General features: G+C 43.7%; 2 protein-coding genes across 6 annotated transcripts in view; both read left to right on the top strand.

Moving 5' to 3' along the window:
• The window catches only part of HPS1 (HPS1 biogenesis of lysosomal organelles complex 3 subunit 1), a 49,793-nt gene extending 40,579 nt beyond the window's left edge, over positions 1-9,214 (top strand). For 2 of the 4 annotated variants that reach the window (XM_073684997.1, XM_073684996.1), the window contains one exon: positions 8,101-9,214. In XM_073684997.1, the coding sequence (XP_073541098.1) occupies positions 8,101-8,263 (163 nt within the window). In that variant the 3' untranslated portion in view covers positions 8,264-9,214. Of the gene's footprint in view, positions 1-5,511; positions 5,603-8,100 lie in introns of those variants that run through there. The other 2 variants (XM_073685000.1, XM_073684998.1) reach the window with 1 other exon arrangement.
• A 2,432-nt stretch (positions 9,215-11,646) lies between these two features.
• The window catches only part of PYROXD2 (pyridine nucleotide-disulphide oxidoreductase domain 2), a 115,576-nt gene continuing 113,546 nt past the window's right edge, over positions 11,647-13,676 (top strand). For both annotated transcript variants that reach the window (XM_073681340.1, XM_073681339.1), the window contains exon 1: positions 11,647-11,987. In XM_073681340.1, coding sequence (XP_073537441.1) covers positions 11,873-11,987 — 115 coding nt within the window. In that variant the 5' untranslated portion in view covers positions 11,647-11,872. The remainder of the gene's footprint in view (positions 11,988-13,676) is intronic.

The raw sequence follows: 13,676 nt of genomic DNA, 5'->3' as shown, positions 1-13,676 counted from the left end.
GCTGTCAGTAAATAAGAACATTCTCGTTTACATCCATTGGCTGAAAAACTGTCCTGAAATTATTACATTTTCTTCAGTTGTATCCAGTTGAAATCAATGGAATTAACTCCAGGGTGATACATTTTACCAGCTTTGATACATTGCAACAGACTGTCAGGACAAGAGAGATGTGAGCTGCTGATGTGGATTCTGTAGACTTCATACATTTGTAGCAATTTTCCCTTGTGAGGGGTCTTGGGTTTGCATGAGTTCTAGCCTCTGGATCAGAACCAGAATGTGGTCAGTCACTGACAGCAAGCAGAGGACTTGGAGAGAACTGAAAATCATAACATATTAGAAAGTTGAGGTCCATGAGCTCCGACCACAACTTAATGGGCTGTAGTGGTCTAAATGGCACCCAAATCTCCTTTACACCACTGGAATATATCTGACAACATAAGACGGACTTTCGTTGGAGTAGTTGTCTCATGAAGAATAGACCAGTCAGGAACCCTTAACCTGAGAACTGCAGAACAGCCTTTTTTTAAATGGTTCAAAATTTTGAATGAAAACCCAATTGCAAAAATCATTTTTAGCTCCAATACTTATATTTAAGTAAATAAAAAAAATGTCTTCAAAAATAGGTCATCAGTATCTTAAAGATGTTATCGATCTATGGGATAAATCATCGATAGCAGTAATAGAAGAAAGTTTGCGGCTACAGCTCACCCCATCCAATATATGTATGTTGTTCAATCTGGTTCCTTGGCCATCCACTCCACTGTGCACAGCTAAGTCATGTAAGGTATCGAGCAGCTTTGTTCAAAGTGATGAAAAAGTTTTTTCAATCCAGAAAAGTGAGTTATAATTAAAAAAAAAAAATCTTTATAGGGACTTCATTAAATTAATAGCACGGGCATAGAAAAATATCTGATGCATTTAGAGTCTGGCTGATGCACAATTGAGAATAAAGTTCAAAACTGACAAAACTACTATTATAAAACACATAAAGCTCACTAATTAGATGACATCAAATCTATGGGATATATGCAAGTCCCCAACATCTCACTCTAGGGTTAATGCTTTGCTTTTTAGGTACAGTCAGTATGTGAAGTTGTGTTTATACCAGGAGTTTTGTCATTTTTGAACTTTTAATATATGATTAAGAGTAAGCCCGACTCAAAACGCATCAGATACTTTTCTATGCCCATGCTACTATTTGAATAAAGTCACAATAAACAATTTTTTTTTTTTTTTGCTTTTAACTGACTGAGGCTATGTGCCCACGATGCAGAAATGAAGCAGAAAATTTCTGCAGCATTTCTGCATCTCCCTGGCAGAAAAAACGCATGCAGATTGTGCATGCGTTTTTCCTGCAGAATACATGCGGATTCACATGCGTTTCCGCATGCAGATTGACAAGCGCTTTCCAGGCGATAGCATCACTTGCAAACGGCATGGATTTATACAGTGTGAACCGTAAAAATTAAAACAAATAAAGCTATACTCACCCCCGAGGCCCCGGTGTGTGCTGCAGCGCTCGTTTCTGTCTGGTTCCCGGCTGCTGGCATATTGCGAGACAGAGCGGTGAAGGGCCTGCGGTCACATGACTGTGACGTCACCGCAGGTCCTCAAGCGATGCCGGCATTCAGAGAAAAGCTTTCGGAAAGGTGAGTATAAACTTTATTTGTTATTTTATTCTTTTTTTACAGGTACAATGGTACCCAGGTCTGGAGGAGAGTCTCCGCTCCTCCAGAACTGGGTACCATCCGCACATAGAGACGCATAGAAGCCGCTTGTAAAAATGTACAGTCGCGGTTTCTATGCGTTTCAATGCAAGTCAATGGCGGGAGTTCCGCTGCGCTTCCGCAAAATTAAATGACATGCTGCGGATTTTTGTACGCAGCATAAACGCTGCGGAAAAATCCGCAGCATGTGCATAGAACATGCGGAATCCCCTTGGGGACCATGGGGTGCGGATTACCTAGCGTTTCCGCTGCGGAAATTCCGCAGCATAAACGCTTGAAAAACGCTACGTGGGCACCCAGCCTTAAGCTGTATTGAAAAAAACATTTTCATCAATAGCAGACTGAAGGGAGTCTGACCCTGGGTATTCTCACTGGTCAGCTCGTTTCAGAGCCGCCAGCAACTTTTAAAGTATACTGTGCACGTAAAAGCACAGCCCCATTCACTGGGTACTGGAGCTCAGGTTCTATTAACTTCCATAGGAGCTGAGCTGCAGTACATGTACACAGCCGCTGGTCTGCTTTGTTTCCATGCTGATAATGGCTGCTCAGTGGGAGTGCTGTGTGTCTGACCCACCAATCTGATATTGATTATCTATCCTAAAGTTAAGTCATCAATTTGTCAAGCCCCGAAAATCCCTTTAACGATTTCAGCGTCTCATTATAACTAACCTTTCTGTGCTTCCACCTGAACTACTTCAGGAAAGCAGGCGTGCACATTGTCTTTGTAAAGCGCTCCTGTGAGATTTCACATTATCGTCTCCCCCCCCCAACAATTGGTTTAAATGTTAATTAGATGCAAAGAGCTTTTCGTTATCTCGCTTCACTTACTAAAGGGAGAATGTCCCGGTATTTCCTGCATTTACACAAGATGTTCTAGTATAAGAAGTGCACATTAAATTAAGAGGAAAAAGGATCGTTCGTTATAAAGCTGAAGGGTTTTGCTCTGATAGCGACAGAACATTGAAGTTTTCCCACTTTTATTTTGGCTTTTCTATATGTTTCATTTCAGTTGCAATCACTGCCGGGTCTGAGGATGAAGGCTGAGCAGTGGTAACCGTACGAGCATCACCGTTAATTGCCCCGCGTTACCTGTACTTGCAATATGAAAGCACGGCAATTAGCGGAAAACAACTTGTATGCGACTCACTGGCTCGTGGCTATTAGTGCTGCAATTTGCGCAAAAAAAAAAGGAAAATTGCTGACAAGTTGCATGCGCGTCATAGTCATTTGCAAGTGTAAAACCAAAGAAATGAGCCGGGACATAAGTTGGTATACGTGCAATGCGTAAGAAGACGTTCACACTGTGGCCATTTCACAGATAAAACCCAAGAAAAAAACAAAATGAGCATATACCCTGTAGTAAGTAAATAGTAATAGTACATGTAAATAACATAGGGGACTTGAGTAACTCTGTTTTGATCAAAAAGCGTAAAAGCCATCCCACTGCAACAAGGTGTACCCATTGGGGCTGTCCTTTCCTGTGTCTAGTATTAAAACCTCACCTTGTGTGAATAAGGGCAGAGTAGGACAGGGTGTTGTCTGGGAAATGGCCATGGTGTGAACATGCTCTGCGCATTGCATGTATACCAACTTACGCTCCGGTTCATTTCTTTGGTTTTGCTGTAGTTTCTTGTACTTTGTACAAACAGGTGTGTCTATGTGTATATAGTATGTGTATGTATATATATATATAATCTATATCTCTTACCATGGACGGGTGTCTAAATAGTCGATATATCTCTTACCATGGACGGGTGTCTAAATAGTCGCCCCCTGTCCTGCTCTGCCCTTATTCACATTACATCTGACCACAAAGTAAAGTTTTAAAACTAAAGAAAGGATAGGATAGGACCGTCCCGACTGGGTACACCTTGTTGCAGTGGGATGGCTTTAACACTTTTTGGTCAAAACAGTGTTAACCAAGTCCCCTATGTTATTTACATGTACTATTACTATTTACTTACTATAGGGTATATGCTCATTTTGTTGTTTTTTTCTTTGGTTTTGTCATTTGCAAGTGAGTCTTGTGCATCAAAAAAATAGAACAAATTTGTGTCTGTGTCGCACCGGAGGAAATGGCAGTGTCACGGTAATCTGAGTGTCACGCACCGTTTAAGCCAAAGCTGCATGGTGACTTCGGACACGACACATTGTTGTATGATGCTGCTACATCACCACTTACTGCAAGGGAGTAGGGTCACATTGCAGCCCGAAAAGTACAGAGACCTGCAAAAAATCTGAAACAGTCTAACTTTGCAATTTGTTTGTTACGGTAGTTTGCGGGTCACAATGTGACCCCATTGATTTGCACCGTGTTTTTTAAGGAGACGCAGCATACAGTGAGCCACACGGACCTGTGTCACAATCAGTCACCATATAGCCCCAGCCTTGGACCACGTTCACACGCTCAGTATTTGGTCAGTATTTTACCTCAGGATTTATAAGCCAAAACCTGGAGTAGGTGAAAAATACGGACGTGGTGACGTGTTTCTATTATACTTTTTCTCTGATTGTTCCACTCCTGGTTTTACAAATACTGATGTGAAATACTGAACGTGGCCTCGGGGTAACATTTTTCCAAGGCCTTTATGGCCACTTGGGCCCCCATCTATGAGCCATTAACCAGGGGCGGAACTACCGCCCGTGCAGCCGGTTCATTGAACGGGGGCCCCGAGGGAGAGGGGGCCCCTCCAGCCTCCAGCAGGGCCGCCATCAGGGCATGACTGCCCTGACTCCAGTATGGGGCCCGGCTGGGAGGGGCCCCCTCGGAGCCCCTCCTCTTGTGTGTCTCTCTCCTCATGGGGCCCCCGGCCCCATGCTAAGCGCCGGGTCCGGGACATCTCAGCGCTGCGCTGCTCTGCTGCGGCAGCGCCTTTATGATTCCCCTGACTTCCGGTCATGTGACCGCGCCGTCACATGACCGGAAGTCAGGGGAACCTGGTGTCAGCGATTTGGACGAGCGCCAGGATTCTGCAGGGATCGCATGGGGGTAAGTATAACAAGTTTTATTTTTTTTTTTAAATACAATTAACTAGGAGTGGAGAGATGGGAGATGCACATGGGGGGGGAATGGGGGATGCACATGGGGGGGGGGTGGGAGATGCACATGGGGGGGAGGGGGATGAGAGAGGTGCCAATGGGGGGGGGAATGGGAGATGCACATGGGGGGAGGGGGATGAGAGAGGTGCACATGTGGGGGAGGGGGATGAGAGAGGTGCACATGTGGGGGAGGGGGATGAGAGAGGTGCACATGGGGGGGTGAGAGATGCACATGGGGTGGGATGAGAGAGGGGCACATGTGGGGGGGGGTGAGAGTTGCACATGGGGGGGATGAGAGCTGCACATGGGGGAATTGGGAGAAAATGAGCTGCACATGGGGGAATTGGGAGTAGGGGGATAATGAGCTGCACATAATGAATGTGGGGTGGGGGAGAGTAAATGATAAATGATGATGGGGTGGGGAGAGCACGGACATGATATAATGAATTGGGGCAGGGGGTGCATGTAAATAATGAATGCAGGGAGCAGGAAGTATAGAGTAGGGGGCGTTGCGGATGCAGGAGTGTAACTGGTAACAAATTGGTGGAAAGAGTAGAGGTTCTAATTAAATTATATATTAAGTGCCTATTTACAGTTAATGGGGGCACCGTGGTGGATTACAATTTATATTTGGAATGGTGGGTTGCATAATAACTATATATTAATGGTGGGTGCACGTCTGTATTCAGCTGCATAATGTAGAAGTTGGGGAATGTGCTCTAGATAACTGTGTTATTTTATGCAGAGACGAGTCCTGGCTGGAAGACGTGATGGCGGTCTGTGCTGGATGAAGGAGAAAAGCCTAGCTGAAGGACTTCACCTAGAGACGTCACCAGTGAGTCAGTGTATTACATGTACACTTACACTATATACTATGTACCGGGCTCCTGTGTATAATGTCACTGGTGATCACTGTATTACCTGTACACTGACACTATATACAGAGCTCCTGTGTATAATGTCACTGGTGATCACTGTATTACCTGTACACTGACACTATATACAGAGCTCCTGTGTATAATGTCACTGGTGATCACTAGATTACCTGGACACTTAAATTATACATACCATGTATAGAGCTCCCGTGTATAATGACACTTATGGTAATATTAGTAATGTGGTGGTAATATTAGTAATGTGGTGGTAATATGTGGTCTGGTCATGGTGTGGCAGTTTTTCTTCCTTCTGTGTGGTATTATTCGGTCACTATGTTGTGGTAATATGTGGTCTGGTCATGGTGTGGCGGTATTCCCTGTATGTGGTATTATTGGTCATTTAAAAAAAAAAATGTATATGACACATTCCCTTAAAGAAAACAAAATAAAAATATATCTAAAAAGAGTATTGTATATTTTAAGAAAATTTTAATAGGTTAGAGTAGAGTAGGGCCCGGCCAGAAGAGTCTACCTTATCGTGGTGGCGGCTTTAAAAATCTTTTGGCCAAAACAAAAGCTGCTGGCTATGTATGTGGCGCCGTCACATGGCCGAACGTCAGGAGAACCTGGTGGCAGCGACGTGGACGAGCGCCAGGATTCTGCAGGGATCGCATGGGGGTAAGTATAACAAGTTTTATTTTTTTTAAATACAATTAATTAACTAGGAGTGGGGGGAATCAGAGATGCACAGGGGGGATGAGAGATGCACATGGGGGGGGATGAGAGATGCACATGGGGGGGGATGAGAGATGCACATGGGGGGGGATGAGAGATGCACATGGGGGGGGGATGAGAGATGCACATGGGGGGGGATGAGAGATGCACATGGGGGGGGGATGAGAGATGCACATGGGGGGGATGAGAGATGCACATGGGGGGGGATGAGAGATGCACATGGGGGGGATGAGAGATGCACATGGGGGGGATGAGAGATGCACATGGGGGGATGAAAGATGCTCATGGGGGGGATGAGAGATGCACATGGGGGGGGATGAGAGATGCACATGGGGGGGTTATGTTTACATAACTTTGTTGCCTTATGAAGGGCAGGGGGGGGGCCCAAAAATTTCTTGCACAGGGGCCCACTACAGTCTGTGTCCGCCCCTGCCATTAACAATCAGCGATCCTCCACAATGTAGCGGACTCGGGACATCCATGTATTCTTATGAATAACACAAGTAATATAATATTTCTCCTATAGTGGCCGGGGTCAAAGAACAAAAGAGACTGCAACTTTTCATAGCAAGATGTGCCGTATGTCATGGTCTTGCCCCCCAGATTCATGGCTGATCATCACAGCAGCTCTCATCTTAAGGACTTGTCTGTGATGAGATGGTGGTCTCAATCAAAAAACACTAGGCCTCATTTCTCAAGTGTCTAAGAAAAACAGTCTGTTGCCCATAGCAACCAATCAGTGCTCAGCTCTCATTTTTTAAATAGCTCTGGCAGAATGAAAGCTGCTCTGTGATTGGTTGCTATGGTCGACTTAGATGGTTTTGATAAATCTGCCCGTTTCCATGATCAGAAGTTACTCATTAAGGGCATCATCATCACATACTGGGATGTGAACTCTCTAAGATGCGATCTGTTTAATGCTAGGTCGGGATGTGGGGGTCTTCATTTTTAACCCCTGTAACTGGAAATGTTGACTTGAGGGAGGGTACGCAGGTGTCCACTATAGTCTGCGGTGGCGCTGTTCGAGCAAGACGTGGTCAGGAATGGAGCTAAGGCTTGACATCAAGATGCAACAGGCAGAGGGATGAGACCGGAACAAGTCGGGGGACAGGATTAGGAGTCGGGCAAGAGATCCTTGGGCTAGGCTTAGTGACTGACAAAAATGGAGAAGGGCAATTTCCTATGGAAAAAAAGCCCAGCGAGCCTCATCTCATCTTCTCCCACCAGTTGACGCCCCTGCAGTTGTAGAAACAGACCTGTATCCTGGTCCAGTAGAACCACGGAAAAAAGACTCCACAGGGACTCGCCGCATGAACCACGAGTGGTCCTTGGAGTGGGCAATAAGGAAACTTGCCTATTGTTTGTGCCATTTACTGCAAACTATTAAGAAATCGGGTGGATAAGCATGCCGTTTTACTATTTACGGGGATAAGTGTATGCCAGACAGACATATAGATATCTTACCGGCCAAATCTCATTGTGCAGAACAGTAGCTATCAGGAAATTAAGGCTTGCAGATTAGATTTACTTTTTATGTACATGCACTTTTTAGGATTGACATGATATATAGCTTATTGATATTGCATCTAGTAATGCTCACTTGCTGTAAAAAAAAAAAAAAAAAAAATAGAGATCTAATATTTTTCTTTAGAATTATTTTGGAATTTTTTTTTTCATATTTACAAAACTTCTTTTTTTTTTTATTTCTGTTTTTATATAACTAGGAAATTACTGCGATATTACAGTAAAAACCACCCGGCGGAGCTGGTGAAGTGCTACGAGCTGCTGACCCTTCACCTGGGCATCATCCCGCCTGAGTTCATCATCCAGCAGTGCCGGGACCTGGCTCGTAAACTGTGGGAACCTTCTCGTCTACCACTCCTGTAAAGCAGCAGCTAAAGAGGGACTGTCTCACCGACCAACCTCCTGGCTCCTTTCCCTGTGGTTAAAACTTGTGTACTCTGTACTGTACCGACAGGTTTGCTTTTATGAGAACGTGGTGAAAATAAATCTTGATAAAGGCAGTCAGTGCAGCAATGCCAAGGTTGACATTTAGCACCAAGTATTTAAAGGGGTTGCATGAAGTGAGAAGAAAAAAAATCAGCTTTTTTTGCAGACATTGCTCCATTCCTATCCACTGGCCTTATTGCATATTCAAACAAATAGGCTATGCTGCTATACCAGACATGGCCAATAGATAAGGGTGGCACTATTTCGGAGGGGAAAAACAGGCACTGTTTCTGAGGGGAAAAACAAGATCCTTATTTTAAATCTCAGAAAATGCCCTTTAAAGTTGGAAATGGTGGGTAAATATAAAAAACGACAAAGTGTCCTGTGACCTGAGCATATACTGTGGTTATGTCTTATATACATGAATGTGCCATTTATTACATTTATTAGACTCAAGGACCTAAAATTAGTGGCGAAGAGTGGAAAGTATTCTTTAACGGGGCTTTCCAACGAACAAAATGTATCACTGTTCCTGAGTATAGAATAGATGATAATTGTATGATTGCTGAGATCCCCACTGATTCTGAGAATAGGGGACTTAAAATTCATGTGTGAATGGAGCGGTTGTGAGCATGTGCGACCACCACACATGCTCACTGTCACTCCATTCACAACTTTAGGACCCTTTTTCTTGTGATCAATCAAAGCCTAAACTATAATATAATTATGATTCATCTTGTGGATCGCTGATATGTTATCTATGACAAAACTACTTTAAGTCTCTGCATTATGTAATAAATTGAATTACTGTAGACCTTTCTATGTTTTATAAGCAGATTATATATTATCACCTGCCACAGCAAGTAATAAAAAGTTAAAGCAAGTAAATCCAGTTGCCTTATAATATCAGTGGTTTCCCAGATTGTGTGTACACGTACTGTGTTGGCAAGTTTCCAAGCAAAATATTAAAGTTCTTTTATAAGTCTTGAAAAGAACCAGCACATATACACTTTTTCTATTTGGATCCATCCTATGGGGATTTTGAAGGGAATGTCCATTCACAGTGTTCTCTGTAGATGAGAGAGTGCAATTTAAAGCCAAACTTAAAGGGAATGTCATGTATTTGATGTAAGTCATCCGTGGAGAAGTAATGAGTTTATTATGTTGTTCAGAATATCCGTGGCATAACTCGACCAGATCTGTGCATTTGAAATAAACAAATGTCAATTTATGCCACAGATTTGACCATTTCCACTACTCAATCACCAGTTGTTTCTACCAGTGCTGCTTTTCCGTTGCTGTACATCTGCAGTGGAAAGGTCCCATGGACCAGTGGTCAGCAAACTTTTTTGCACCAGGGACCGGCTTTAAGCAAGACCAGTTTTCAATGGCCCGGTGGGGGCGGGGCTTTGGTCATATGTGGGTGGGGTTGTGGAGGGGTGGAGCTTAGTGCATACTTATCATATAATTATGACATTTATAATGAGAATGTGATTCAACTTACCATAGGTTCAGAATGAGTGGGAGCACCAGGCTTGTTTCCCTGGATCAGTGGGAGCACTGGGCTTGTTTTCCTGCAACAAGACGGTCCCATCTAGGTCCCATCTGATGATGATGACCACTACTGCTGCTACTGGACACAGCCACTGCTGCTATGAATTTTCACTGTTATTTGCTTTTTTCACTTTAACCAGAAAATCTGCTGCTGGGCCGCACGACACCAGAACACAGCTACAGGAGTCATAAGGGTGGGACACCTGACGTCATATCTAGCTGCCCATTAGCATCCAGAGCCCCTCCCCCTCCAACTCGCAGCTAGCAGGAGGGGAAGGAGCGCTGGACACACATGACCTGCTTGTCCCTGCTCCTGCCTGAGCACATTCTGCGAGTAGGGCCGCATGGCTAATTATCTATTCACTGCCAGTCCCTCCTCCTCTTTTCTTATAGGCTACTGATCACATGCTGGCTTTCTCCCTGCTGATCCTCTACAACTGTCAGCGGCGCTGCGGACCGGCTGAAAAACCCCAACGGCCCGGTCCTGGTCCGCGGACCGGCGGTTGGGGACCTCTGCCATGGACACATACCGTTTCAAGTGTCCATGAAGTGACAGCATATAAGTCTCCCCCAGGTAGACTAGATAGTTACTGAGGAGCTGCAGAGCCTTATCTGTGACTGTATCATTACTATGATTCATTATTTCGGCTTCCAACAGTACAACAGAGCGGTCATTAAATCCAACACCCACTAATGATGATATGACTCTGCACATACTGTCCCAGTCTACACAGCAAAGCTGACAACTGAGCTACACAAAGCAGGTAGTGTCTACTTATTGTGACTGCCCTATTGGCCAATGTGAAAACTACACTATTTCAATATTTTCTCAGTGGGTAAAAGTGTAAATAGAACCTAAAACATATTTTAAATGTTTTCAATTAAAATGTTTTTTTTTCAGATTTTAAAATATTAAATACAATTTCCGCATATGACAGAACCATCACTTAAAGCACTTTGGCCCAAGTTGGACTAACTCAAGACAGGATCCTCTGGAAAGCATCAATTATGAATAAAGGGCTTCAAAGGTGCAGGAGAAAGCAAATAACTTTTTTTCTCACTGGGCTATTTCTTATGGAATGATTCACAAATTCAAAAACAGCTTTCTGACCCTCAAATTCAATTTCCTCTACATGGCAATCTGTGCTGGATTGTGATAAAAAAAATAGTTTTATTCTGTGCAGTGACAGATCAGTTTCCAGAGTCCAGTGTTGCTAGCTTTACACCACTCCATCCGACACTCTTCATTGTGCTTGGTGATGTACGGCTGTATGTAGCTGCTCAGCCACGAAGCTTCCGGCGGGTGCGCAGTGTTTGTGCTGATGTTATACCAGAGGAGGTCTGGACTCTGCAGTTATGGAGGCAGCAGAGCGGTGGTGACTTTCCTCCTCTGCTCCTCAGTACTCTGTGACCCCGCTACAATTTCTCATGTAAATTCAATACATAATTGCAACATGCTAAATCCCGACAGTCTGTAATGTTCATCACACCCTTTAGGTGGCCACATGCAGTTTAAACTTCTGAAAGAATATTGAAAAATCAACTTTTGTGTTTTTTCTTAAAACTGGTCATGTCTTGTCACTCATCTTGGGATATGTTGAGCCAAGAAGAAAGGTAACAACCTGGCGCTTCCCAGGCATCTCAGTCTCTTTGCCATAATTACTTGGCCATTGAGTTTCTTTTGTCACAGGCTTAATCTTTTCCCTTTTGAGATTTCCCTTTTTCAATGCAAGCTTTTCAAGAATCTTAGAAGAACATAGTAGAAATACTTGGGCTTCACTTTCCAGTCCAGCCTTCTATTCTGAGACCTGCCTCCGTCAGGATTACATGCTGGGTTGTACTTTCTGCACAGAGGATTCTGCTGCTGGAGTGAAAAAAAAAAAATTGTAACTGTAAATTTCAGGTTAATTGCAAAGCGAGCCTCAAAGTCCACCCTTCAGTCAATAGAACGGGAACAACTTAAAGCAATATTTCTTCTTTTGATGCTTTAAGATGTCTGGTTTGGGCTCAAAATGGCTGAAATTAATCCAATGCTCGGGCGGAAGAGCTTATTCCAAAACGTCAGGAACGCCGAAGCTGAAATATGACGCTGTGATCATCGGAGGAGGTAAAGCTGCCTGCAGTTTGGCACGACTGTTACTAATGTTAGCTGCGCACTGTAATCTGAACGAACGGTGCGGAATGTTGCGGACTTAACCCTACACATCCTGGGATTTTTATGAAAGGATCCATTGTAGACGGGATGTCACAAGATCCAACGATTAACAGTCCGTATGTATTTATAGTAAAGAATAAAAAGATATTTTGCTTAAATCTGTTTTAAATTATCAATATTTTGTTAGCAAAAAAAAAAAAAGCATCAATAAGAATTGATATTAAAGGTTAGTTTATTCATGCAATCGCATTTGCACCCACTAAATATACTGTATACTGAGTTGGTTAAGGCTGCAAATTCATCTAGGAGGTTAAAGGGGGGTTGTGCAGGATTAGTATAAAAGTTCTATTTTCCCAAATATTAGCCCCATTTGCTCCCATTTCTCCCCATTTTGGAGTAAAAAACCTGCAAACAAAGAGTTAAATTATAAATATTCACTGCCTGCGGCCATTACCGAATATTCTTTATATATGTCATCTAATAAAGCAATTCTGGCACGGTGCTCGCTGTCACAATCTCACATTCTGTCACCAGTCTGCAGTCAGATAAAGTGACTGCCAACTTTTGTCCCAAGCCTTGACAATCCCTTTAAGAAAGTAGCACATCATTTTCTGTGTCATTATAAAAGATGATTCACTTTTATGTTACAATAGCAGTGTTTAGTGCGGGGATGGTAGTATTTGGTAGTTCTGGTATTTGTAGTTCTCTAGATTGGCACGTGACAGGCTGGTGATTGTTTTTCTGTCCAAGACAAGAAGCTTAAATCATCCAAAAAAAAGAACAAAAAACACTTGCAATGGTTTATCCATCGGTGTAGGATTAAAGTTGTTTGCATTGTCACATCCTCCATTTAGTTGCAGTCAGGGATCACAGGTCAGCATTTATATTCACATTCACGGCTGTACGGTCATCACATGTTTTAGTTCTAAATTCATCTTTACATGTCAGAAAGTAGCATAATCTGGAATATACAGCAGTATAACAGTAAGACAGATGGACGGACAGAGCCTTCCTCCCATCAGCCTATTGGTAGCTTCACGACCATATGAAAAATTGGTCAGTGTTTTGTACGGAGATAGACATACTGCCCACGTTCCCCTTTGAAGACACAAGTACTGTTGCAAAAGTATTCTGATGTGTAATGTGTATTGTGACGTGTTCTAGTGATAGTGTTGAGTTCTGCCCGACAGTAGGGAGAGTTAGTTAATAATTGGGACTAGCCCAGAGTGGAATGGGCTGAGGTGAAGGGATATAGACCGTTTCTTGTCAAGACATCAGATAGGGCCCAGCGTGCCATAGAAGCAGACCTAAGGTCTGACCAGTCAGCAGAGCCGCGTGACGTGGGCGTCCCTAACGTGAGTGGAGAATAAGTCACTGGATAGCGCGATCCTGATGAGAAAGAAGTGACTGAAGGGTGGAGTGATCAACGGGAGACTGGTCCTGGGACAGGATGCTTAGTAGTACGGGCCCGAGTTTGACTCAGAGAGGTAACGGGCCAAGACGGAACTGAGACTGTGAGATGAAGAGTGCCCCGGCAGGAGTTTCAAGGCATCCGGAGCCGAGAAGCTAAGTACCAGCCATATTGGCAACCTAGTTCCTTTAAGAGGACGCGGAACTGCGGGTTGACAATAATACTCTCCC

Source organism: Phyllobates terribilis, unplaced genomic scaffold (assembly GCF_046119375.1).
Source record: "Phyllobates terribilis strain yellow unplaced genomic scaffold, ASM4611937v1 Scaffold_5__5_contigs__length_657084704, whole genome shotgun sequence".
Classification (NCBI taxonomy): domain Eukaryota; kingdom Metazoa; phylum Chordata; class Amphibia; order Anura; family Dendrobatidae; genus Phyllobates; species Phyllobates terribilis.
Note: the sequence above shows the minus strand (reverse complement) of the source record. Positions and strands in the feature narration are given on the sequence as shown.